The 27,960-nt window shown below is 48.7% G+C and overlaps 1 protein-coding gene across 1 annotated transcript in view; it reads right to left on the bottom strand.

Moving 5' to 3' along the window:
* The window catches only part of LOC143015708 (receptor tyrosine-protein kinase erbB-4-like), a 162,281-nt gene that overhangs the window by 43,240 nt on the left and 91,081 nt on the right, over positions 1-27,960 (bottom strand). The window contains exons 3-12 of the mRNA XM_076169763.1: positions 23,286-23,472; positions 7,929-8,063; positions 6,716-6,781; positions 5,144-5,262; positions 4,275-4,416; positions 3,657-3,770; positions 2,328-2,454; positions 1,952-2,025; positions 1,050-1,140; positions 252-457 (exon numbers count right to left, since the gene is read on the bottom strand). Of these exons, the coding sequence (XP_076025878.1) occupies positions 252-457; positions 1,050-1,140; positions 1,952-2,025; positions 2,328-2,454; positions 3,657-3,770; positions 4,275-4,416; positions 5,144-5,262; positions 6,716-6,781; positions 7,929-8,063; positions 23,286-23,472 (1,261 nt within the window). The remainder of the gene's footprint in view (positions 1-251; positions 458-1,049; positions 1,141-1,951; positions 2,026-2,327; positions 2,455-3,656; positions 3,771-4,274; positions 4,417-5,143; positions 5,263-6,715; positions 6,782-7,928; positions 8,064-23,285; positions 23,473-27,960) is intronic.

The raw sequence follows: 27,960 nt of genomic DNA, 5'->3' as shown, positions 1-27,960 counted from the left end.
AGTTTGTGATTGATCCGTGTGGCGTGAAAGCTGTGTGTGTGGCAATATGTCGGATGTGGACAAAGGAAAATTGTCTCTCCTTGCATCAAAACCCAATGTTAATACACTTCCTGTAGACAAAGCTAACCAATCCAATGGGATGCTCCTGTTGCTCTGTGTCTGCTGCACTTGCCGGAAAGAACAAATATGAGGGCTATGAGGACTTTTCTACCCTCTAGTGGTCAGACACACACGTCACTGCATTCACTCACTGCACTCCTTGGGCTGCCGGTTGTTGCGGACGAGAACTTTTTGGCTGGACGTCCGGAACAGGGACGTCCAGTTGACGGTGTTGTAGAAGCACAGGCGGCTGTTGTTGAAGATGTAGACGTTGCCGGCGCTGATCTCATCCAGCGACTGGAAGTGGAGGGAGGAGATCCAACGCTGCTTCAGGATCAATAGAGAAATGCCGCTTCCACTGCAGGAGGGAAGGGGATGATGGAGAGAAGGGGGGTGTAAGAAGAAAAAAAGGCTATTTGAACGGAACGCGCATTCGACGGCGGCGTTCAGAAAACAAGGCTGCGTCCCTGAGATCTGCCGCTCGTAAGCAAAACACATCAAGACGCTGCTAATCAAAGCGGCACGGCGGCTGACGCTTCAAAGAGCTTCGGCGCGGAACAACGGCTAATTAGCGCAAACTCCTCGCATCGGAAGCACGAGGCGAGGCTGGAATGCAAAGCAAAGACCGAGTCGCCTGCTTACAAGTCGGCCTTTTACCTTTTACCGACCTAGACACGCATTCATTAGAATCTAACGGCGCGGATCAAACGCCTTCAAAGGACCTAAAGAGTCTAAAGGTCATCACACTATTTGCTTCCCCTTGAATTTAGCTCCTCTTTTGCCACCGAGAGATTTAGTGACATTTGTACCAAGATTGTAACGTTTCCACAGAAAAAAGGTACAAAAATTTAATCAAATCAAATAAAGCTGATCTGGATTGTTGAGACGCAGAGCTTAAATGTTCAATCGTACACACATCCTAATGTAAACATCCAAATACATCCAAGTACCTGTAGAGGGTTCTGCCTCCGATGGTTGCCAGGTTGGAGAACACCCCCAGATCAGTCATGTTTTCAGGCCAGGACTGGACGTTGAGGTAACCTGAATAAAAAGGGAACACAAAGAAGAGATGTAAGTACAGAGCTAAAGAAGGGAGCTGAGAGTGAGAACAGAGGAGAGAGAAGAGAGAGAGAGAGAGAGAGAGAGAGAGAGAGAGCAGAGAGAGAGAGAGCCGTCTGTGATGAAGGCACGCAATCTTGAGAATCACACACACTCCTTCTGTCCACACCACCCAAACGAAGACGCACAGCAGCTCGTGATCACCGAGCCCATTGCTTTGTGGGAAATCTGCAGCCAGGAGACGAGAGACCCTAATTAAAAGAACGGGGTTTCATATTCAGCGCTATGGCTGCACTCGCCTTTAATGACAGATTAGATCAAATCAGCGGGTGTGTGTGTGTGGGAAATGACATTAAAGGAGCGGAGCAGGGAACGGCTGCCATAGAGCGGCCATAGAGCGGCCATTGCTCTTCCTCATAGCCGGGGTTTTCATTATGAAAATGCAGTTTCACTCCATTAGCTGCTTGGCTTAACTGCAAGTCGCAGTTTAATATGACGAAAGGGTTTGTATACTGGATATAGCTCATCCCTAAGGCTTTTAATAGCTAATGAATAAACACACACACACACACACACACACACACACACACACCCGTATGCCAGATGCAGCTATGGTTAAGTGTGTGTGCACTAAAGCACCGTTCAGAGTTTCCACTTTTCCTCTTAAACCTTTGAGAGATCACATCACACTCCCCCTTACACACACAAACACACACACACACACACAGAATATATACAGAGATATATATAAAATAATAATATTGTTTTGCTCAGTCACTTTTGCCGCTCTCACCTGTGATCTCCCTCACAGTGCGGAAGACGTTGAGACGCTCGGGGTCCAGAGGTCCGATGCTGTGATACACATCGCTGAGAAACACAACAACAACAAGAAGACTCACGTAATGATGCAGTGCCACATGATTTAATACTTTAAATACACACACACACACACACACACACACACACACACACACACACACACACACACACACACACACACACACACACACACACACACACACGCACACACAGTCCTGTTTGTAAAATAAACTCATTTTGTGGAATAAATTACTAATAATCGTTTTTTAAAAAAAAGAAGTGTAAAGCTCGGCAGGATTCCACATTAAAGCTAAGTGCTGATGGTCTCCAGATGTGGAGCTGTCACTCACCCTTTGATGCCGGTGATGAGGAAGATGAGGTTGCCGTTGATTTTGGTGCAGTTGACAAATTTCTCAATGTTGCTGGCGTCCACCGTCTGAGCCGTCTGCAGGCTGCCTGTGCCGATGCCGTCACACACTGACAACACACACACACACACACACACACACACACACACACACACACACACACACACACACGTGAACACACCGAGAAATCACTGAGTTCTAATCTTTCATGACTAAACTCCCCTGTTTCCTAACAGCGCTCCTTCTGCGGTAAAGTGTGTGTGTGTTGTGTGTGGTGTGTGTTGTGTGTCTGTTCTTTTGATGACTCAGGAAAGCTCGGGCCGATCCACAGCCAATTCCTCCATCTAATGAATCCATTACATCTGCATTAATTACACCAGCGGGCCACAGTGAGCCAAGTGTGTGTGACACAGGCGGGGTGTGTGTGTGTGTGTGTGTGTGTGTGTGTGATGATGAATAAGCCTGGCATTAAGTGGTGTAACCAGTTTTTGATAGTGATTTATATCGGCCAATTCCACATCTGAAATGTTAATTTGTTATCATTTCCCATAGTTCCTTGGGCTATCCCTCATTAACCCCTCCCTGCTGCGTGACGATGTAATCAAGAGATTAGCCAATCGATGCCCGCCGCAGCCGATACACCCGGTCTGAAGAAGAGGAAGAAGAAGAAGAGGAGCACTATTGTCTTCTATTGAGCAGATGGAAAGAGAGATAAAGCACCAAACCCCGTGTAGACTGTCTGCCTCGTGTCACATTAGAACGCCTTCGCCATTACGCTTTGACTCCGTGTGACTGGCTGAGACCGAGCAGGTGTGTGAGGAATGTCTTGTTTTAGGGCGAATTTCAGGTGGATTAGCAGACGGGCTGCTGTCTGTCTGTCTGTCTGTCTGTCTGTCTGTCTGTCTCTGGAGGGAGGAAATGCACAGGAGACTAAATAAACACCTTTAACATCTTTAACGCCAATTTAAAAAATGTAAATATACTGGAAGACGTCCAGCAAACCAGCACTTTAAATTACAACTACAAGCTCTATAGTTCTACCACAAAGCCTCTGTTTCATGCTGCTGGGGGGCGCTGTTCTTCCTGTGGTGAGGAACGCTTCAAACGGCAAAATGCAGCAGAGGATAGACAACATTAAAGAGTTTACTTCATTTAAGTGTAGTGGCGTAGAAACAGGCATCATTAAATCGAGCGTAGCCTTAAAAGGAGCATCATCTCGCTTTAGTTCCCTCAGAACCGAGCAGGAGGATTCTCCTCAGGAGCATTTGAAGGAGCGATCAACATCCAGATGAGCCCCCTGAGGTGTGGTACCTTTGGGGCAGATGTCGGTGCAGGGGATGCACATCTTGATGCGGTTCTCCTCCACCTCCATCTTGTTGCTGGGACAGGCCCTCACACAGGAGCTGTGGTCCACCACAAAGTTATCTGTGGAGATGAGAGGAGGTGTTTGAGAGTGAAGACCTCCGCCTCAGTCTGAGAGGAATGAATTGCATTTTAATCACGTTTGTTTAATGATCTAAACTAATGATCTGGTGCCTTTACTGCTGGGGAGAAGAGAAATGAATCAAAGAAGCGTTTGGGACTCTTTGGCCACGTTTCTGTCTCATGTTTGCCTGATCACCGCCGTACCCCTGGACCCCTGATCTGCTCTGTTGCCGTAAAAGCCCCGGCAGATGGTGCGGCAACTAGTTGATTGAGATACGCTAAGTTATTTATGTTCCAGTCATTTATCTGCACTTGCAATTACGGCCTGGAGTCCCGTTCCAAACAGACGCACACTTTACAAACGGGCAGCAGTGCGTAGACGTCAATATAACTTCATTATGAGCATTATCAGGAGCATCTGTGCGCTTTTACTGCGGCGGTTCCGGGTGTGAGCCGCTCGCTGGGCGCCGGGTGATGATGTACGTGCCGGTGCGGAGGACTTACGGGGACATTTCTTGACGCAGAAGGCCCCGTAGGTGTACTTGGCCCGGGGGTTGTACTCCAGCTGGAAGGAGGTGGGGTTGTACACAAAGGGCTGAGGGCACTGGGTCACACACGCTCCGCTGTCGTTGAAATTGGTGCAGGCCTGGAGATTGAACAGAGACAGAGTCAGTCAGAGGTCCTCCAGCGGGTGGGAGGGTAGGTGTGTGTGTGTGTGTGTGTGTGTGTAGAGAGTGGCTGTAATTTTCCCACATAAGTCAGCGTGAGTGAGAGAGTATTACAGCCGCATCTCATTTTTACTCCGGTTGGCGACGTGCGAATCACGCGACCGTCCCTCGTCTCTTTGAACGGCAAATGGGGGAGAAATTGGAGCCATTGATCCACAGCCCGCGATGTAAATGGTGAAATGTTTTTCCCATAAAGCCCTTAAGTGTTTTGTCGCCCGCGTCCACGGGGCTGAAACAGCGGTAATTGAATTGGACGCGTCGTTCTTTGAATTACAACTACAATATCGCCCGGGCAGGGACGAGCGTGTGTGTGTGTGTGCCGCACCGTGGGGGCGCGCTCCCGCCTGAAACTGGAGGACGTCAAGGAGATAAAGGGGATATTAATTGGAACACTGAATCACCAATTTGTCCTGCGAGGAGAAGCAACGGCTGAAGACTTTTACTGCCCCGTAAAATGACAAATAATTTATCAACCGGTAAACAAAAAGAGGATCATCTTTTTTTGGGGGGACACGTGACGGGACGGGGAAGGGGACGGGGCTGAGAGATGTGTGTGTGCGTGTGCCTGCCTTATCTCTGTGTGTGTGTGTGTGTGTGTGTGTGTGTGTGTGTATAAGTGGATGAGTGAGTACAAAGTGAACATACGAAGCAGTCCGTGTCCTTGGGGCCCGAGCAGCCGCCGGCACATTCGCGGTGGCAGCAGTCGCTGACGTAAGGCCCGAAGCATCGACCGTCACACTGCTCTGCACACACCGTCTTTGTCACTGCCGGGAGAGTGGAGAGAGAGAGAGAGAGAGAATTTAGGTCTGTCTGACACACACACACACACACACACATTGGCACTCGTGAACAGAGACACCTTCAAACGTGCACGCGTGTAAATCCTCACAATGTCTGATATGAAACTCAAACACGCAACAGCAGAGCAGCCGCGCCGTCTTAACTAAAGGTTGTTCAAACGGGCGGGTGAGTAAAGAGAGAAGGTCACGGGCTCCAGTCCCTCCACAGGCTTTGAGAGAGGGAGAGAGGGACACTCGCCAACTCTTCCAAACACCGCCGCCACTTGAAGGCTCTTCACCTCCAAGCCAGACCCTCGCCAGGTGTGGAGGTGTGAAGTGGGACATGGGAGGAGAGCGCTCGCTCGGTCAACTGCTTCTCTCTGGATAAGTCAGGCCAAAGACATCTGATCAACCCCCCCCTCCCCCCTCCCCCCACCCAAAACAAGCCTCCCCTGTGTCTGCCTCCCCCCCTCTCCTCTCTCTCTGCGGCGGCGGGGGTGTGCAGAGGGACGTGGCAGGCAGGCAGCGAGTCAGCGGGGGAGCAGGAAGATGAAGCGTTCCAAACGGCTGCGCCCACTCTCAGGCGCGGTGTTTGGGGGAAACGTAATGATGCAGTAATGACCCAGAGACAGAACGAAATAGCAGCGCTCTGTATTCTATTATTCAGGTCCGAGGTTTGTTGCTACAGAAGGAGGAACGCTGTGTAACTGACACACACTTCTTTCTCTTTCTCGTTACTCTCACTTTTCTGTTTATTTAGACGCTGTCGAGACGACGCTCGGCTCTGATTGGCCGGGCGGGTCTGGGCCGAGCGGCGTTGTACGTACGCGTGTGCGTGTCGTCACGGGATGTGATTGGTCAGTCGTACGGCGGTGAGCTCGGACTACATGACCCCGTGAACTGTCTGGTGTGATGTGTTTCTATGGTTAACCCCTAGTGGCCACAGGCTGCATGACGCCCTACCTGCTCTTCACTCTGATGTAGCGACCCTGGGACATAACACACACCATCCTTCTCCTATTTGTTCATAATGAATAATGTGATAAACACAAATTGAGCAGTAGGATTTATCTCCTGTCCTATATTTGCTACGGAGCAGATTTATGACTCGGGCTTTAGGAGCTGAAAGTTTTGAGCTACAGGGCTTTAAAGTTTTGCCTCTGCGGCTCGCCGACCTCTTAAATCCCATCAATTTGAAAACTACAGGAACATAAAGCATCCCGGACTGATAAAGTTTATGTGCTTGACTTACTTCAGACCGAGACTGCAGATAGAAGACGGTGAGGTCACGACTGCGTACGGAGAATGTGTCACCGTTAAGATACGGTATCTTAGCAACCCAAACATGGAGGTCACCACTTACCTCGCAACTATGAATACCATTGCGTGTGTGTGTGTGTGTGTGTGTGTGTGTGTGTGTGTGTGTGTGCACACTCACAGGTTTGACACTGGTCCTCCTGATGCCCCCAGCAGCGCCCGTTACACGAGCGATGACAGCGCTTGCCTGCAGAACACAGAGGCACAGCCGGCTAATGCAATGCTTTGTACATCAGAACACTCATCCAACTTCAGACAAGCTTTGACACACACACACACACACACTAAAAGCTTTAATCACCCGCCCCTTAAACCCCCCACTCCCCCTGCCGGTGACAGTGACAGATCTCCCCCGCTCATTCAAACGGCAGAGGGAATGTCACCGTGGCGACTTATGGCCCAGCAGAGAGCGCCGGCATAAACCACCCCGCCGTTTCCACTCCCGCTCCGTCAGAACGGCCGCCTGCATGCAAAGTGGGGGGACCTGACAGCTCACTTCATCTGCCAGCGGCCCATCATCAAGACTTAATTCACTATGGGCTAATTACAGAGTGAGTGGAATAGTGCAGCAGATTGTCACCCGGCCGCTTCAGCCCCTCCCACTGTGGGCTTGTTATGTTAAATACTGACTACGTCTTGGCAAAGGGACCTCCAATTTGGCAAACTCAACTCCCACACACTCTCTTTGTCATTTTTTGGCCCACCTCCTCTGTTCTCTGCCGCTTTCCCTCCCCCTCCTCCTCCTCCCCCTCCTCATCCTCCTCCTCCTCCATCGATGGCATCTAATCAATGCTAAATTGCAGTGATTTACACGTATTGTATTTATTTATAAAGCACCTCTCACTGGTGAAGTCACCCGGTCGCTTTCATCGCTCCCAGTTTGGGTTTTTTCACGTTATTGGGCGACTGACGTGCAACGGAAAAAGAAAAAGTTTTGGAGAGTCGGTTTTTGGGTCCGCCAGGGTTTTTTGCCACGGCTGTTTAATCCAAAGCAGGGGGGGGGGGCTACCAGGGGGAAGTGGGCAGCTTTAAACCAGCTGTCAGATTCGCTGAGGCTTAAGAAAAGGAGAGCAGACAGCGACTCCATGGGCCTCGACCACAACGCCGCAGTGGAAAGACTCCCAACGTTGATCTAACACTATTTGATATCGCTTCCAAATGACCGCCAGGCAAACGGAATGAATAAAAAGAGATGACTGGGCGCTGGTGGGATGTGTGTTTGCGCATACATCCGCATGTGCGCACGTGTGTGTGTGTGTGTGTGTGAGTGGAGTTAACACGCCGTACCTCGTTTCTTTCTCTATGATTTCGCGCCCGAGCAAAACTGTACTCACATCCAAGGTTGCTGTTGTTGGACGGAACCACCAGCAGCTCCGCCTGGGGGTTCTTGATGATATCCCGCCAATGGATGGTGTCGGCGTGGCACAGGAATTTGTTCTGGTCCACGTAGACGCCGCCGTTCAGTACTTCTGCAAGGGGGGGGGGGGAAGGAAGACATGAAAGCAGGCGGAGAGAGAAGAGAAAGGAATGAGCATGGAGTCATGGATGTATAGCACACACACACGCACACGCAGCACCGTGGCAGGAAATCAATACTTCAAGGTGAACTCCCATTGTTCCCTGGGCTCGAGGAGCACGGCGGCCCCGCGTACGTCGGAGCTCCCTGAAGCATCCGGGCATGAAGATAAACGCTATTGACAAATGCACGCTGTAATTCAATGCCAACGTCCAAAGACAATGATGCTTTATGAAGAGCTACTCCTCTTTTCCATTTCGCCGTGTAAACAAAGTGGCGTCGCCGCAGAGAAGAACTCCAAAGAGCACACCGGCATAATTTCATAATTATGCAAAAGAGCATTGAATAATTTCATTTGGCTCTGGAGTTGGGAGGCATTAATGAGTTTGAATGTCAGTGGAAGACACCGAATACTTGTTGTGTTAATTAAAACTGAAATAATAAACTGAAGCGGAGGAACGGCGCCGCCTCTGAAAGCCGCGCTGAGGGAGACGGCGTCAGGAACGAGCCGCCGCACTAAACATGCCATTAAACTTCTTTCCTTCCCGGTGAAAACGGATCCGGCTGTGTTTTTTTTTTTTAAACAGACACAACAGAGGAAGCAATTAGAAGAGAGACATATGTAGAGCGTGTGGAGCCGAAGGAACAGAGAGCTGCTAGAGACGGAGCAGGTAGGGAAGAAAGCCAGGACATGATACTCCACTAGTCTGAGGAAAGAGAAGAAAGGACAGGAAGAGGAAGCATCCGGAGCCTTCGTGTTGCCGTCTCAATCGCTTCACAACCACCTGACGAAGCAGCAACCCTACAAAGGTCTGCACAGATGTCATCATTTGTCTTCTCCAGAGGGCATTGCCGACTTTAAACGCAACTTGGCTTTGAACTTTCTGACCTTAATGCAGTTTTGTGTGGCGGCTCCAGACAGCTGCACCGCCACATGACTCTGCTTTGACTTTAGTCTTGTATTTGGTGACCTAGTACGAGGTCTCACTCTCTGCTTGGTTCATGCAGCAGAAACATATGAGAAACATGTTTCAATGCACAATGAGATAGATTGAGTGTGTATGTATTGATTATCCATAGTGTGGCTTCTACTTTGCTTCTCAACAGGTCCACCTCATCAAACCCTGCTTGAGCGTGAGACTCCCCCACCTACTCCGCCTCCCTCCGGTCCCAACGAGAGCCGACACTCCAGAGACAAAGCTCCTCGTCGCTTAATCGCAGAAATATGTTTCTTTTTCAAGGACCTGCGCTCTCACCCACCGGCCGCCTGCACACGGAGGCTCGGTGATGAATTCTAATCCCTCTCCCTCTCGCTAATCCCAGGTTTGTGGATTTGGGACGCAGAATGAAACGACACTGCTGTAATCCTCACTCGACCCCCCCAGCCAAAGCGTGACCTGCGGCGGGAGAGAAACAACAGCCCTCATATTATTAAACCCAGCAGAGGGATTTAGATACAATCACCTTCCCTCCACTTCTCCTTGAGTAAGAAGTACTTACTGATTCCACGAAAGGTCCTGTCAGAATAAATGAAATTTCGTTTTTTAGAATAAAAACCTGAGGATGTAGTTCAGTTGAAAGCTGGATTAGCTGCGAGTAAAGAAGGGTATTATCTCCCCACGCAGATTATTAACAGTGCATGAGTTCGGCGGATGATTCGGCAGCGGGGGAAGCGGGCGCGGGGAAGCTAATCATCGCCATCCGAACACCCTGATTAAGGAAGTGGGCCTCGGCAGAGACGAGGACATTTATTCAAAGCCCTCTTAGAAACGCGCCTCGTCTACCCAGTGAACGGCCGCTAGCCGCGTCTTCATGTAATCATGTTCCAATCACAATGGGCCATTTATCAGGGGTGGGGGGCGAAGGGGGGGGGGGGTTACATTCATGGACGGTGGCTGTAAAAGGGACGACTGTGCTTTATTCTGATGACTCCAGACCGCAGAGTCAGCAGTGTGTGATATGTATTCATGTTTGTAATTGTACACACCAACGCCAACACGGGGAGAAAGATGACATTCCATGATGCAAGAGATTCCTAATGTTCTGCGTGGACCTGGAGGATACGTACTTCCTGTTTCTCATTTGAAGGTGCGCCACCTTTTCTAAATGACAATTTACATTTTCCTGCCTTTGTTCCATTTAAGATGCAAAATGTTTTCTGAAAGAAACTTTTACATTCATTTTTTTTTATTCCTTTGAAAAATAATATTATAATATAAAAACAAATATTAAAAAAAAATATTTTTTTAAGTTTTTTTTTTAAAATGTAGGTATTAGGTCACTTTATAAAATGTACTTTCTGTCTCTGTACCTTTTTGTCTTTTCTTCATTCTAAGTGCAACATGATTCTTAAAATAGATCTGATGCACTTAGAAAAATACATCTCCTTCAAACTCTCTTGTATGAATCCTTTTACAAAAAAAAGCCTAAAAGTATGTTTACATGCAAGATAAAACTAAAGTTACACCAGGCAACATGTCTTTTCCTGTAACGACACATAATCCATCATAATTAGACTCAAATCTGAATCCATTAGCATAAATTTAGACCTAGCCTCGGAACGTCCTGGCTTCCAGCTCGCAGCCTCAGTCGATTCCCTGCAGATGTGTTTTCCTGACTAATATCTGGTAGTGAAAGCAGAGCTCACACGATCTTGGCTGGCTTTGTGAGCTTCACTCCCCCGTAAACAGCTTTCATCCATGTTCGCAAAAAAAAATCACAGAGAAGAAGAAGGTAGAAGTTGTGTTTTGGTTGAACTTGGTGGAGTGTGTGGGGTCAAAAGCACATCAGAGGCCAATATCTTGTAAATTTGAAGTTTTGAAGAACGACAGATAGAATCTTCTTTGTAACCACGAGCTGTTTTATGGGCGGCGGCTCTGTTCTGTCCAGGATCCTGCTCTTTTAAGTGTTTGTATCCTGATGTTTCGCTCGCCAAAGCAGACAAATGGCCGCCTCTGCTGTCCATCCAGGCAAGGGCGCTTACTCTTCCACAGGGATGACAGGCCCTATCAGGTGGTCGTTCATTAAGCGGGCGACAGCACAGCGCCTCTCTCTCTAGCACCCACCCTCCCTCGCTCCCTCGCTCCCTCCCTCCCACCACGCTTCGATCTTTCCATCAAGTCAGGAGATCTACCGCTGGGCCCATCCTCTGCTCCCCTTCTTCACCCCCTCCCCCGAGCCCCATCTCACCCTCTACACTCCCCTGATTCACGAGATAGTCATAAAAGCTATTGTCCTGCATCGGAGAGGGGGGAGGAGGAGGAGGAGGATAGACAGGAGAAGGAGAGAGAGAAAGAAGGGAAGGTTAGAGCTCAGGCTAATAAAATTAAATCATTATTATTACTAAAATAAAATACTGTAAAATAAAATAAAATAAAATAAAATAAAATAAAATAAAATAAAATAAAATAAAATAAAATAAAATAAAATAAATAGGAAGCTGGGGGACAGTACTAGACTTAAATGTGACATCATTCATGTTGAACGGTGTGTCAGCAGCAGGAGAAACTGCATTCCCGTGCTGCCACATTCAGTGTTGCAAAACGTTTTTTTGCTGGCTGAATGCATTAAGCATGCAGACAGGTTACCTTCACACATGGAGGAGCAGTGTTCCAATGATGTCACCTTAACACGTGACTGACAGCGCAAAAAAACTTCCTCAAGGCCCGGTTGACTTCCTGCACTGTAAATGTGGAGTGAGAACCTTTCAAACGGACCTGATCTGGCAGGAAAGAGAGCTCTGGTCCTCCCGTTTCACAGCGCGTACTCTGAGTGACACTGGTCCTCAGCCATGCCGTTTTATGTTGCATGTACGCGGTCGCCCAGGGCACAGCGACCATATGCTGCGGTCGTGTTGGGTTCAAGACAGTTTGCGGTGGAGCCTTTTACTACATGGCTGGTGGCAGACGCTCAAAGCGGCTCGCTGTGATGAGATAGACAACGAGCTCGCCAAGTGAAAGTTAGTCATGTTGAATCAGAGCTTAGATTTGATGGTGGAAGTGTGTGTAGTTGGACATAAGTGTGTGAACGTGGGAGGAGAAGATGGTTTGGAGGACTGCAAGTGAGACAAGCTCTGTTTCTATTATATAATATTTCATGAATTTTTCAATATATTTTTGTAATTTTATGTTTATTTCTTTGATTCATAATTCATCTTATTTATTATTTACTGATATTTTTTCTGGTGATTTCTTCTCATTCCAGATGGCAAAATCTTCTCAAAAACTCCTAGATGAAGTCTGACATCATGGCGTATAAAGATGGAACACACATGGAACATTTCAGCCAGAAATCGTAGGAAAAACAACAATTTCTCCTCAGGAACGGCTACAAAAACTGTGATCCAGATAAGACGCACAAACAAACAGGAAGCATCGGCTCCTCGGCTATTCATCTTAACACGAGCCCAGTTTCACGTCGGGATTCGTTCCAATTGTTCCCATCACATTCCATTTCCCTGTTGGCAGTTTTGAGTTTTCATATTCTGATAATTCCATAGATCATGGACGTTACAAGAGACTGCAGATCGTCCTGGCAACGATTCCTGAGAGTGACGAGTGAGTGTGTGTGTGTGTGTGGAGGAAGAAGAGCAACAGAAACAAGCACAATGACAAACTGAGAGCACACAGAAACACACATACACACACAAAAACGCTCGCGATACAGAACGGACCAATGGGCATGCAGACTTGCTAAGGAAGTAAAAAACCATCCCGGAGCCCAGACGCCTTCGCGAACCAATTAGGTTCACTTTACTGTCGTTCAGTAGTGCAAGCAGCCCCTATTTTCAAGTAGTTTCCAGGCAATGATGGCGGCGGCACCAATCAGCCTGCACGGCACTATGGGGAGTCTGCTGATGAGCTTTCATCAGTGCTGCTAGCCACTTGTCCCACATCGCTCTCTCTGCCTAATTATGCTGATGAATAAGGCCTTAATAGTGGTCCGTCATCACGCTGATGAGTCTGTGAGTTCGCCGTTATTGTCTCGTCCCCGGGGCGAGGCGGGGGGTGAGGCAGGTGGGGGAGTGAGGAGGGGGTGAGGGGGGAGGGGGGGGCACGCCACCAACCAAACAACTCAACACAGAGTGTGTTTCAGCAGCCCTGTCATCTCTCCTCCCCCTCCCCCTTCCTCCCTCCCTTCCTCCGGTGCTTTCTCACTCCAGGTGACGGTGGCGACTTGCTGAGCACGGGGGGAACGCGGGAATGGGAGGCCATCGCTCTTTTCCCTCTCCATGCCCCGGTGATGTTCACAGACACACACACTCGAACAATCTTACAGCAAAACATTGAAGACATGCAATGTCCCCGTGATAAACACACACACACACACACACGTACACACGTACACACACACACACACACACACACACCTCCCGGGGCTCAGCAGAAACACTTTGTGGTGGAACGCGGTGGCGGCAGGTCCACAAAGCCTCACATTTGTACATGCCGCTGGCGAGCTAAGCTCAGGCTTTACCTCCTAAATGCCAATTAATCAGCGGGAGCTTGAGACGGAACGCGCGGCGCCTCCAGGGAATCACCTTCTGATGTTCTCCAAAGTATAAATGAGTTTGAATCGAGCTTCAACGCAATTCCATTAACGAGAATATGTGTTTGTGCGCAACAGCGAGAGTGTGATGGTCCACATGTGCGTATAGTGTGTGTGTGTGTGTGTGTGTGTGTGTGTAAGTCATTTGCATGCATCAGTTCCCGATGCTCCTCCGTGTGGCCTGGTGACACAGCACAGACAGGTTGCGTGACAGAAGGCCACCAACAGGGGGAACAAAACAAATTGCCTTAATTTTCTTAGGGTGCAACCTCTTCAGGGAGACGCCGACCAACATTACACACACCGCCGCGACAAACGCCACGCCATGCAGCGATATAATGACTCGCATGAGAGCGCGGTGAAGTCGGGACAGAAAGAGAGAGAGGGAGAGAGAGAGAGAGAGAGAGAGAGAGAGAGAGAGAGAGAGAGAGAGAGGAGAGGGAGGAAAGGCGAGAGTGTGTGTGAGGGAGGAAGAAGGGTGTGTTTTTTTGCTGCAATGGTGAGGATTTTCAATTTCCCCTCTGGATATTAACGTTGTCAGGTAAACCATCTTCCTCAATTACTCAGATGAAGATAAAGACCAGAAACCAACAAAAGGGACAAATACAGCAAAACAAAAAGTTTCCTGCAGGCTGAACAACAAAACACTTATCTGAACCAACCAACCAACCCTCTCTCTCTCTCTCTCTCTCTCTCCCTCTCTCTCTCTCTCTTTCCACTTGGCACTTTCAACTTCACACAGAACCGCACAGAGAGCACAGGGCGCCGCGGCGGGGAGTCGGTTGATTCCCGGGATCGGCCAAAGCGTTCGGTTCCCGACTCTCACTTCTCTGAAATCTCTTTCATCTTGTCCCCCACAACACACACCGCAGGAGTGTTTTCCAGCTCCGGCTCGGCTCCACTCGTGAAGGGAACAAAGAGATTTCCTGAAAAGACGTTGGATGTACGCCGGCGCACCGTGTGGGTTTACGGTTCGCTCTCTCATAGTTAGTCGAGTTATTTGAGGTAAACAAATGACTCGGCTGAAAAACACAAGCAGACGGTCCCTTAGGAAACCCTGTGTGTGTGTGTGTGTGTGTGTAATTGCGAGGCGCTCCACTGTACACCGCCTCCGAGTGTGTTTACTCTAAAGAGCAGAGAAGTAGAAGACAAAAAACAACACGCTCTGTTGAGGAAGTAGCCGCTTAAGTGAAAACGACTTCTGGAAATCCCATGAATAACTGTAAACGGCTCCCGACTGCAAACACGCGGCGGCGGCGGTGGCGGTAGATGAATGGCTGCAGATCGGCTGAGATAATAGAGACGGGAAAAAAAACAAACCCCCGTAACAGAAGCAAGATTTTGCCTCCAGGCACAAGGGGGGGCGGGAAAAGAGAGGAATCAGCAAAAGGGTCCGGCTGGAGGAGTGACCGAGATGAAATGAACTTTTCAAAGCGGGCTGCATTTGCGGCGGCGGCGGCGGCGGTGGCGGGTAAAACGTTTTGCTCCCGTAGTTGCACATTTTCTAAAGAGCTGCATTATTCACGCGGCCTAAGAAGCTGCCAGGAGCTGAACGACACGCCGCCCTATTACCAGCCAAACCCGCCGTGGCATGCGGGGCCTCTCTCCGACTTAGAGGAGAACTTATCTGATCTTCACGGCGAGGCGGAAGTGGGTCTCCAGGGCCCCGTCACCCCCCTTCACACACACACACACACACACACACACACAACCGCCTCTCCATTATTAGCTCTGCCAGCCGAGGAGATATTGTGTGTCGGTGACAAATGGGAGAGAAGCGGCGGGGTGCAGACAGTGCGGGGGAGGTCCCCTCCATCTCCAACCCCCCCGCCCCCCTCCTCCTCCTCCTCCTCCTCCTCCTACATCGCCTAGCTCCGCACCGCCGCCGCGTCCTCCCCGATAACCATAATTGTGTTTTAAAGCCCCTGATTAAATTTCGCAGTCTCAAATGATATTGTTTTGCGATGAATCCTTATGAAAAATGTTCCGAGTCGGGACGGGCGGGGGAGGGGCTGGATTAGGGGGAAGAGTTGCAGGCGCTGAAGGCGGCGGCTTAAAGGTGGAGGCGGAGACGGCGCTTTGCTTTGTCAACTTCCTCTCAAGCGCCAAACAGACGCTAAATGAATCCCCGCCATCCCTCTCACTCCATTCCTCCGCCCACTCTTACACCACCCGTTTGTCACACTCTCACACACACACACACACACACACACACACACACACACACACACCGATTCCACAGCTGTTGCAATTAAGCCAACTTACAACAACAAATACAAAACCACGTCCAACTTCTGGCTGTACTCTGCTGCCATGATCTGGCTGTGTATCGTCACGGCAACTCTGGGCGGCTGATTCTCTTCTTAGAGGTGACACAAAATGCAATCAGGGCGAATGAGAAGCCAACAAATTCAATAATGGAGGCGAATGAAAATGGAAGTGGAGACTCTGCACTTAAGGCGGGATGGGCTCACGGCCCTAATAAGCCCTCTTCTCCTCTTCTCCTCTTCTCCTCTTCTCCTCTTCTGTCACCGCTTCCCTGCATCTAAATTAACCAGCAGCCCTCCAATCAGCGCAGGCAAACAAAAGCGCCAGCCAAAGAGATGAGAGCTCCGCTGAATACTAATGAAGGTATGAACGCGCCGCAGTGGTCTTCAAATGATCGATGTGTGTGTGGGCATCTGGTTGGTCGGTGTGTTGAGTGGATTTCTGAACACGTACAATGAGCACTCTGAGACAAAATAGCTTACGATCGGTTTCGTTCCTGAAACTAGGGCGGGGGGGATTGGAATCCTTATCTTGAAGTGTGGGTTACAGAGGCGACACACAAGCCCCTCTGCCGGGGCTGCGTTCTCCATCACTTCCTGAGGCGATCCAGAAGCATTTCCAGGATATTAGGGACACACTGATTCCCAATCCTGGCACTTCTCTATGCTGGCACTGTGTTCTTTCAATCCCTCTTTGCTGTACGGACGCCTCCTTCGCTAAATCGGGGGTGCACTTCATCAAGAGTTGGTGCTCAATTGGCTAAACGCACATGATTTAAGGGACCAGGAGTAGGAACCGCTGCTTGCGCGTATTCTGGTCCAAATCCCAGTTTGAACCGCCTCCGTTGGCTTGGCAGCGATTCGGTTGTCAGCCCTCACACGACGTGCAGCACGTCACAAACACTTAATGGATGTGTCCAACCCAAGCTTGTATACGGCAAAACGCAGCGATTTCTGCCGACAAAAGCCACAAATCTGCAAAAAAAGCACTTTTAGCACAAAAGGGAAGTTTTTGAAGTTTTAATACGTTTCAGAGGGCGAGAAGTCCAACATCCTGTTCATCAGATAAATTAGGAGGCGCCATCTCAATTACAGTGCGAACGGACTGCGAAGAAGTGGTATCCTGTCTTTTTCTTCTTCCCCGTCTTTGTGTGTGTGTAAGTCTGTGTTCCCCATCCATCCAGCCTCTGCTTTGTTATTGTGCTGGATATAGAGTTTTGTTATAATTGCCCAAACTCAAATTGAGACAGACCCGTGAATGGACCGTGGGGGAGACATCCAAAGGCCCAAACTGCTGAGTGGCTTCCATCGTGATTTAAAACGGGCTGTTGTGAAAACGTCCAGTGTCGAGTCAGGATTCTATAGAAACTTTGCTTTCTCTGATTCCTATTCAAATGCCATAGAAGAAGAGGAAGCGAACCCTCAGAGTTAAAGGTGACACAACAGGCTACATGGATCATTTGTCATTTTCTGGCTCATAGCTCCAGCACTCATCCTCCACTTGTGCAATTTGGAACACGCCACAGAACACGCCAATGGACACACACACACCAACAAATCAACTATGACCGGCAAATTGCCTCCACCTGGTTGCTTCAATGGTATATTTAGCACATAGCAGCTCAGCCAATCGATGACTTCTTCCCTTTCACCTGACTCTACCATCGCCGTTCTGCGTCTACTTCCTCAAAAGATGCCTTTTTTTGCTTGCAGCGAGTATTCAGACGCGATAATGATTGGCTGTGCCAAAACGCTGCCTGATATTGATGGATTTCTTGCTTGGAACATTAAATTAAACCGGATCTCAAGAGGGTCTCTGGCTGAGGCAGGGTGCTTAAATAATAATGTATCCAAATATGTCATTAAAAACCAAAGTCAAGCAGGTTACACACTGCTGCTGGAGAATGCACACAACAACACACACACACACACACACACACACACACACACACACACACACACACACACACACACACACACACACACACAGCACAAACCATTTATTTTCGCCAAGACCCCAAAGCGTACAAATATTTGCAAAGTCATTAGGGTAGCGTAGCGCCTGTGGGAGGACAAACAAGCAGTCGGTTTGAGTATAATTACTGTGTGGTGAAAATAGCAGCAAAAACACATTTTAGCTTGTTGGTGATGCATTTTAGTTGACATCAAACCGCATAAGGGCAAAGAATTGTCGTGAATCATGTTATCTTTCAATTAAAGTTACTTGCCAGCGTTTTTGACCACTAGTGGCGCTGCTGAGTTGATGTTTTGATGCTAATATTCCTCCATGTCGCTGCTATCATGTTTAGCCTTTAGCGGCTACAGCATTTAGCGTCAATAACCTTATGTGATAAGCTGCTAACATAAAACTGATTAACTGTGTTAACATTGTCTCTAAACTGTGAGCTAGCACTTAGTTGGACATTTCAGAGACTGAGTTGTGAACTATTACCATGGTTACACAGCATAAGCTAGCCCTAGCATAACAACTTTGCATGAAAATGGCCTAAGAATCAGAGGAAGTCGACCACAAAATAAATGCTAATAATGAAGATTTCACAACATTAGGAAAGGTAGCTAAAAGTCTAGACAGCCCATCTGTTCTTCCACCTTTACTCTCTGCAACTACAATTTTGGGTTAATTAACACAAAGTCTTACATGTAGAAAGTCTTTTATCCATCACATTTTGCTCTAATTGGCTGCCATAGGAGTGTTATAGACCTGGTGGTGGCGCTATGACAACAACAACAAACTTTGTCTATACCTTAGGAACTAGACTTGGTGGAGTCAAAGCTTCATTGGAGTCGGGGCCTCGTGCGTGCGCTCTGACCAATGCAACGCTTCAAATAAAACTCCATCAACAAATGTGTACGCTTGTTGCTTAAAGCTGACACAGAGGCAGCAGAACATCATATCATAAAGTCCAGCCATAAGTCATTTTAATCTCCTGTAATTAATTGAGTTTGATGAAGTCACAGCTGTTTGGTTTGATTAGCTGGGATTTCCAAGGACTGCTGGGTGGAAACGCTGACTCATTCTGCTTCACTGCCTGGGCGAACAACAATCACAGCGTCTGCAGCTCCTTCAGGCAGTGACGTGGCGCCCCTGTTACCCCTGCACGCTTCCTGTCTTTTATGTGACGCGGGTTTGTTTCTTTTGCTGACCTACGTGTCTGACGGGTTCTGTAGGTAGCTTCACCCCTACACATCCCTATGGGCCTGACGGGCATCTGTAGGTAGCTTCTTTAGCCGGGGTCGGCCCATGTTGACCGACGCAACAGAGAGGCGGTGACCCCGAAACATCAAAGAATGGTGCACGGGGAGCCCAAACACACACTGCCCCGGGGAGTGTTACTATTCCATTATAGATCATTTTGCCCTCCTTCCAGACATGCCACGGCCGCTAATGATGACAAATTGGTCGCCATGGGGCACCCTGATCAAAACACCCTCAGCAGAGCGGCGCCGGCACCAAAGCATTGATAAAACCAAGCACGGCCGCCGCATCGCAACGACTCCTTGGGCTGAAAGTGTGAAGAAAGGAAAGGAGACGAGGAAGTAAACAACAAGCCACACAAGATCCAGAACAACAGGCAGGAAGTCAGAAACATCCTGAAACCATCCTGCAGACCAGCCTCACGTTAGATGACATCAAACCTAGTGTGTTTGTTTTCCAACAGGAAGCTCTTTGATTGTGCAACACTCCCAAACGGAGCAAACATGAAAGAAAAAAAGCAAAACTTTATTTCAGAGAGGGACTGAAGGGCTCTCTCTCTCCCTCCCTCTCTCTCTCTCTCTCTCTCTCTCTCTCTCTGCGGATGATGCGTTTTCTCGGGTAGCAAAGCAGCGTTTGAAGCTGGGAGATATGTTTTAATCATTTGGAGCCTTAATGATGACACTGGATTCATTATTAATGGACCCCATCCCCCGACTCTCCCTTCCCCCCCCCTCGTAACGGTCCAGAGTGTGAGCGCGTATTAGCTCCAGCCTCTTCCGCTCCATTTGATCTTTGTGTAATTACACCACTTTTAGCAGATTACACCACGAGCTCTATGTTAAGTAAAGAGGCTTTGGTAAGAAGGGTTTTCTGTTTTTTCTTTTCAATATCCCAGCACAATTACCACAGTTTTGTTTTTTTGTCTCTGTCCTTTTTCCTACTGAGCAATGCAAATGCGGGACGAGCAAAACCGCCCGACGCTCACTGTGGGAACACATACGCTGCTTTATTGCCATTTTCAAAAAAGGAAAAAGTGGGAAACTGCCAGAAATGGAGAAACATCAGTCTACAAACTCTCTGCTGTAAGGATCCTATTGGATTCAAATGTAAACCACCTACGTAGGATATATATTCATCTGCTGCAGGATGTTCAAAACTCTTCACTGAAGGGATTTGAATATCAAATTCATCCTTCTTGACACTTGGAAACATTCAATTCCCACACCTAAGAGGAAGCAAACATCAAGATTTATGTGAAACCTACTGCCAGTGATTAAATGAAGTATTTACTTAAAACATGAAAGCCTAACAACAAACTTAAGACGTCACTATAATGTGTCAGAGTTCCTTTGATCCCCGTGTGATGGTTTGTTTCACTGAACGGAAAGAAGACGCTGCTGAAAGTCAACACAACCTGGCTGAAGATGAAGATCCAGGTGATTAAAGAAGGATAAAAATAAACACGTTTGACTGGATTTATCTCTGCAGCATGTTCATCTGACACGAATAGCGATATTGAATGTTCAGCTTCAGGTGTTTGGGTTGAGTCCAGGTAGTGAGACTCATCTTTGGCTGTGTGACAGCGTAGAACCCAGTGAGCCTGGAGGCGCTGGAAAAACAGGTGAGTGCCCCGGCGAGGGTCCAGCAGGAGGGGGAGGGGGGGGGGGGGGGTTGAGTGCAGGGAGTGAGGCCAAAGCCACTGCTTTGCTTTCTGCACACGGGCGCCCCGGTGGCGTCGCCGCCAGATGGGGACTTGGATTCAAAACGCTCTTTAGGGGTGCGCAGAGCCATTTGGATCCGATCCAAATGGGCAATTTCACAGGGCGGCACGGTGAGTATAAACAACACCAACGTCCACCACCACCCAAAAAAAAAGGAGAGCACAAACAAAGCAGAAGTGGAGCAAACAGGAGGAAGGGGAGGGGCGGAGCCAGGCGGGAGAGGCCATCACTGCACAGCGTTTGGTAATAATTAGAGTGGAAGTGTTGTGTCGGGCACATTATATACAGTATACATGCTGGTCACACTCACACACTGCATGCACGTGCGTTTGTGTGTGTGTGTGTGTGTGTGTGTGTGTTACAGGTGAGCATCACAGGTAGAAAACAACAACAATGCGGCACCTTTCTTGACCCAGATCATTATATATTCCCCATGATACCAAGGCTGCACAGTGATATGCGTACAGAATCCACAGGCAATTTGAATTCCAACGTATTCGGCGGACTCCCACTGTGCACTGAATCCACTGTGGGATACAGCCTGCAGTGGAGCTGTTGTTTTATGTATTGCGAGCAGAGAAAAATAGTGAATATCCATAACTCGGCCACATACGTCCCCACAGGAAACAGGTGAGGCTGAGTGCTGCAAAGTGAATCGCAAATCAGTTCATTTCCCATCAGTCTGTGAATGCATCACGGTGATTGTGCTTGCCTGTAATGATTTGAAAGAGAGGATGATTTTTCCGTGCTGCCTTATTCCATTGTATTTTGCTCCCGAGATAAACAGGGCAGGGAATCTGGGGGAGCGGCGCTGATCCGCATGCGTGGCTGCGTCTGGCTTAATTGCAGCGTTGGTGGTGCAGTGGGATCAGATGGTACAGACGAAAAGGCTACTGTGATACGAGACGCCCATATCTCAGTGTGTGTGTGTGTTTGTGTCTGTGAGCGGCGGGAGGGAGGGAGGCGGGGAGCGCAGAGTTTGAATCACAGCAGGGAATCTGAGGCAAACTCAGCCTCCGGGGGTCAAGCAACGTCTCGGAAACTTGCGAGAAAAACTGACATTGTGCATTGTGGAGATACATAATGGATGGACACCTTCCAGCACCCTGAAAGGATGATTGGACTAAGACTTGTTTGTCAATCTGTAAAACCAGAGAGCAGCCCTGATAAGGCAACGAATCGCTAATGCTCACAGGCAAAGTCAAGTACGTGTCTATTTTGAGAAAAAGCACAGAAAAGAACATCAAGTGACCCATTAAGAGGCAGCTAGGAATAAAAGACTACTTTAGCCTTCCTCCTGTAGCAGTGCTGGACAAAATGGAAGGTCTCCCTCAGCTCTAAAAGCTCAGGGTGTCAGCCTGCCCTTAAAACTCTCCCCGAGTCCTTTATCACCATGTTCTGACTCCATAAAACAGTGCTTATTACATTAAATCTGTCATACGCCCTTTAATGTGGATCAGCGTTTGATCCTCCGGCATCAATCACCAAAATACAAACTCAACGGTGCACATTGTTAGAGCCAAGGATGAATTTCCACTGTCCGACTCCCGGGCAGCGCTGTGCGGTTTTCCATCAAACCCGCTGACTGTCACACAAATCAAACCCTCTTTTTTCCTTTCTTTTTTAATACAGCCCTTGATGAACAGTCGGCGTTCTGGTGCTCCATCCCCACAGGGGTTAGACGGGGCGGTCCTGAAAGCTCAGCGCAAGATGTAAGACACACCATTTTACAGTAACGTCGGGTCCTGCTGCGTCACGTCTGACAATGAATTCGCGCGGCTAAGCCACGATGGGTGCGAGATAAATTGCAAGGCCCCCGGAGGACAGCGGTGTAAAGTAGGCAGATCGATGTCAGAGAAGAGGCTCCGGGCAAAATACAATAAAAGAAATATACGGCCCAGGCATCCCGGCGGCTGGGCGGCTTAGGGTGGGGAACACGTGACCACGCCGCTCTTTCATGCGGTCTTGGAACGGCGTCTCCTTTACATCAAACGCTCGCTTTCCGACCTTCATCTTCCCCTCGACGCTCTGCTCTTGGCCGTCCGAGTTGGATGCCGGCCATGAGTCGTAGTCCCCCGGCCCGACGCTCATGCTTTATTTAGATAATGAGTAAACAGTGGATACAAATTAGGGGCCGATGTTGTTTGTGAATATTTAGAGACGGCAGTGAGGGGAGATTATGATTCAGCAGGAAGACGGTGCAGTGGGCCACTTATTGATCCAACTAAATTATGGACCTGTAATGGAAGACAGCGTGTTCCTCTGTTTGTAAGGTGGAGAGTCCGTTCATCATTGGGCAACAGCAAAGGATGGTCACATTTTAGACATCGCAGCTATTCCATCTCCTGTTAGTTTTGTTTTTTGCAAAAATTGCGAGAATGCAAGCAAACGCATAAAAACACAAGCATGCTGGTAGACTTCCTGACCTGTGAGGTTTCGGAGGCCCAGCTGCCTCAGGCCGTAGTACGCGTCCCGTCTGTAGTTGAGGAAGATGGCGAGCGCGTAGCGACCCTCGTAGAGCTTGGTGCCTCGGACGATGCGCAGGTTCTCCAGCGGCAGGTAGTCAAACTGGTTGAGGGCCACCAGCACGTAGCCGGTCACCTCCCTGATGGACTGCGTGGAGGGTAGAGAGACAGTAAGAGAGAGTGAGAGAGAGAGAGGGGGGGAAGAGATTGGTCAAGCTGCAGGTTTAGAGTTAAGTTTGATCAAATGAGAAACGACACGGAACAAACTACCACAGCTTTGCTTATCACAGTTGTAACCTTTGTGATGTCACATGGTTGTGTTGTTTCTGTGCTTATTACAGCTCAGGAAACGCACAGAAAAGGTGTTTGCACTTTCCTCTGTAAGCATGGGATTTGCATTTTAAAATGTCAAGCTCATGAAAAATTGGCTGTCTAGTCCAAAACAAACGGGGGGGAGAAAAAAAACCAATTCAGCCCTGGGAGTGATTACACGTCTCCTCTGATTAGCGTCTCCCAGCTGTCGTTTGAGGAATGACGCAGCAAACAACAATATCCTAACAACCGTAAGTAATATTTCCAAAAGCTAAATTCTTTGCATTTGTAATAAACAACATCCAGGCAAACTTGTCGGCACAGTTTGAACCGAGTTTGACTCAGCTCCTTGATTAACGCCACACTCGGAGCACACGCACACACACACACGCACACACTGAAAGCGCCTCGCTCTCAAACTCAGTGAGCTAAGTGTCTTGCTGAAGAGCAACGCAACACTCAAGTGTCTATCCCAGCGTGCATCAATTGACCTTCTCCAAACCTGCAGAAGAAGACCTGTCTGATTACCTCCCTGTTTGGAAATTAATTCAACGGCAAAGTCAGTCTGAAGGATGAGGCCAAGCTGGCTACTTCTCTTGCCTTTATTGTAATTTTCCTACGTGGAAAAGTTCGTCCTTGTCTCAGGGTCGCCTGGAAACTAATAAAGGTGGAAAAATGAACAACAAAATCAGGGTTTAAAGGTCAACGATTGACTGGGCCGCGTGAGGACGTCAGCAGATAATGGCCCTGCAGACAGCTGAGGGGGAAAAAAACCCTCTCTGCTGACAGTCCTATCAATCAACTTGACAGCCAATCACATCGTCTCGTAAGGTGTCATTATCAGATTCTCAGAGCGACGTGTGTGAGCGTTCATGCAGTGATACTGGAGATACATTAAAGTGGGAGCTGTTCACGCTACGATCGACTCCTGATTGGAAAGAGTTAAGCTGTAGAGAGGAAAAAGTAGCTAACTTTAATTAAGCTACAGCAGATTGCAAGCTTTTATTTTGGCTGTTTTACTCTTAAAACTAGTTTTTGTTGTGTATTTCAGAACCACTACAGTACGATTTCTGAAAAGCAAGCAAGTACCAAATTTGGTTACAAATTCTTGGAGTTACAGAAATTAGCCTTTTCTTAGCGTTAGTGTTTGTACAGACCACATTTCCCAGAAGGCTAAGTGGGACAAGGAAAGAGGAGTTGTGATGGTGGTGTACTTATGCAAATTAATAGGAAGAATTACTGGGAAATTGACGGTGTTTTAAAAAGGGCTAACTTAGCTTAACTTAGCTTTGCTACATGTAGCTGCTGTAGCAACTCCACAACGACTTCATGTGTTCATTCAACACAACTCAGGCTGTAAGTTTCACTCTGTGTCTGTAAAACATTCACCTGACTTGCTGAAACAGCACTCCAAACTCTGGTATACACTCACATACACACACACACACACACACACACACACACACGGGCACTCACACACAGAAGCAAACAGCTGTCAAATGCCACGCTAACATATTTCTCCAACCTCCGGTGACAAGCCTAATTAGAACACTACTTTTAAAAGGAAAAAAGGCAAAACAGGTCTAGTCACAAGTTTCAACAACAACTTATACAAGAGAGGTAAGCAGCTGGTGGCAGAACTATAATTAAGTCATTTTTTGTTGTTTTTTCCTCATTTCACATTTTATCCGTATGAGTTGAAAGCAGCGACTTCCTCGTCTGATGAGGTGGGCAGACACAGAGGCTCCTTAATGGCCTCAGACAGGCCAGTAATGATGAGGATGATTGGCTCAGAGGACAGGAGGAGATGAGTAATGTGAGGTTTGATTGGCTGCTGACCCCTGGGGGACGCCAGCCCAGACTGACAGGTTGGCCGCGGCGTGGAGGGGCGCTGGTATTTTTGGATGAGAGCGGGTATCCGGGAGTATTCGGCAAACACAGCACACCTGCCAAGTTGGTCTATTGTCACGGCGACACAATGGAGAGAGGACAGACAGTGGAGGTGCTTATTAGCGAGATTACAGCGCGTCAATCACCTGAAGAGAGAGAACGAGGAGAAAGAACAACATAATAAAAGAGCAGCGGAGTCTGTTTCAGCTCAGGCTTTCATTAGCATACTTATTGCAAAGGGGTTGCTATTGTGAGGCGGCGCACTGCCAGTCAGAAGCCCTGAGTGGAACAATCACTTTGTGTCAAATGCGAGTTTTGTTTAACGTCTGTTGGAGTTATCAAAATATGCAACTTGTGTTTCTCTGACAGAAAGTAAACAGTGAGGGCTTCTCCTCGTGCCGCTTCATCGTGCTGACCCGACGCTGACCCCGCGTTTACCGCCGCAGGCCGTTGTGAGCCGTGACCACCCTAGGGTCCGGCCAGGAGTGGGGGGAGGGGCTGCGATCGGAGGAGGGGGGCGGTGTTGGGAGGGGGGCAACGACCCAGCTGTAGGCACGGCCCTGCGCTGGCAGGCTGCACAGTAACTCCTCTGTGCCCTCTCCTCTCTGCCAGCCACCGGCACCCGCTGGCAAAAACCAAAGAAAAACTGTTTCCCTGTTGCTTAGCAACCAGAGGAAAGCCTTCCAGCGGGAGTGAGGGTGGGCAAAGATTGCGCGCGTGAGAGACAGAGAGTGAGTGAGAGAGAAAGAGAGCACGCCGGAGGGAAAGAAAGACTTGGATATTTTTGTTGTAATTTATCTAATTAAATTAAAGCATGGCTCCGCCCACTCTGGGTAATTTTTGCTTTCTTTTTTAATTTCCTCCCGGTGCCCTAAAAATCCTTTATGAAACATTTCCTGATCAATATTTCTCCGCGTTGCTCTGCGCAGGAGGATGGAGGAAGCAGCAGTGAGGAAGGAGGAGGAGGAGGAGGAGGAGGAGGAGGAGGAGGAGGAGGAGGGTCGGGCCGGAGGGAAGTAAACACAAGCACCTGCATTTCCCCTCCTGCTGCATCAACTGCGCTCTGTTTTCTGAAACACACAGGCATACACAAGCAGACAGACAGACAGACAGACAGACAGACAGACAGACAGACAGAAGCTGAAGGATGCATCCCGGAGCAGCTTCCTCTCTCTGCCCACTGCTGCCTAGTGGGCGAAACGCTCAGACTTAACAAGGTGGACTGTGAGCAGAGCAGAGACGCTGCTGTTTATCCCTGGATTCACCTCAGAAATATACACGTAACAAACCAGGGGGGGGGGGGGCAAGACAAGACAAGACCCCCATCCCATTATGCTGAAACACGCACACACACACACACACACCTTAACCTCTAACCTCTTATCCGCTCCTTTGACCCTTTGCTTGCCACGTTACAGCAGCGACGTCTCACTTTCTGGCACGACTCTAGCTGCCATTCAGCCGCGCACACGTACAAACACGCCGACGGCCACCGGGCGCAGACAGCACACAGTCAACGCAGGTCAGCTACCCATGATGCATTGCGATCTGTAACGTCTCCTCTGGCGGTTTTCCCTCCATCAATCGCAGGCAATTAGTGGCCCACGGTGGAGCACTCAGTCAAACTGGATCCACCTCTGTCCCGACAGGCTTGTTTACTCTTCCTGCTTTTTGCTTCTTACCTCCAGGCAACAAAATGGGAATTTTCGCACACGGGTCAAAACGGCTCTGTGTAACTTTAACTAACGGCTTTATTTGTTTCACAGGAGGAAATCATGACAGGAGACTTGGAAACGGCTCAGTCTGGATGTGAGGCGCCGGGTCGGGCAGCTCAGACCGTCAGACCCTCAGACCCCTCCAGCTCCTACTCACTTCCTATTGTACTCGAAGCGCACTTGAAAGTGTGTCCTGCTTGACACACTTGCGTTGGAGGCCGACAGCTTAATGAATGGAGGCCGTTTGTTTTTGTCCGTCACGGCTCAGCCTCTCATATATGATCTCTCCATGTTCCCAAGCCGAAAGCCTCCGTGTCTGCCATCATTCAGCCATCCAACTTTACTTTGTTGTTATTTTGGAAACTCCGCCAACACAGCCGACAGATTTGCATCCCCAAACTCTCAGCTTCCCGTTTAGGTTTCAGCCCAGGAGAGTGACTGGGATGTTTTCCACGTGTCCTCATGTGACCCCCGGCTATCAATCCACCTTTATTTACCAGCACCAGTGTATCATTTTACATCACAACAACAATAAGAGCTGTTATACAATCTGGAAGCTGTGGTTACATAGACGGTTCTACACCTCGACGACTACATTACACCTTATTTGTTACGTTATCTTGTTTGATTTTGGGATTCTGGTGCCGTGATCCTAAGGCAGTGATTCTCATTCGGGGCAGGGCGACGATAACAAACGCACCCAGACTTTGACAACACCT

The sequence above is a fragment of the Genypterus blacodes genome, unplaced genomic scaffold, assembly GCF_046128005.1.
Source record: "Genypterus blacodes isolate CSIRO-AG114 ecotype Tasmania unplaced genomic scaffold, CSIRO-AGI_Gbla_v1 ptg000212l_1, whole genome shotgun sequence".
Taxonomy (NCBI): Eukaryota; Metazoa; Chordata; class Actinopteri; order Ophidiiformes; family Ophidiidae; genus Genypterus; species Genypterus blacodes.
Note: the sequence above shows the minus strand (reverse complement) of the source record. Positions and strands in the feature narration are given on the sequence as shown.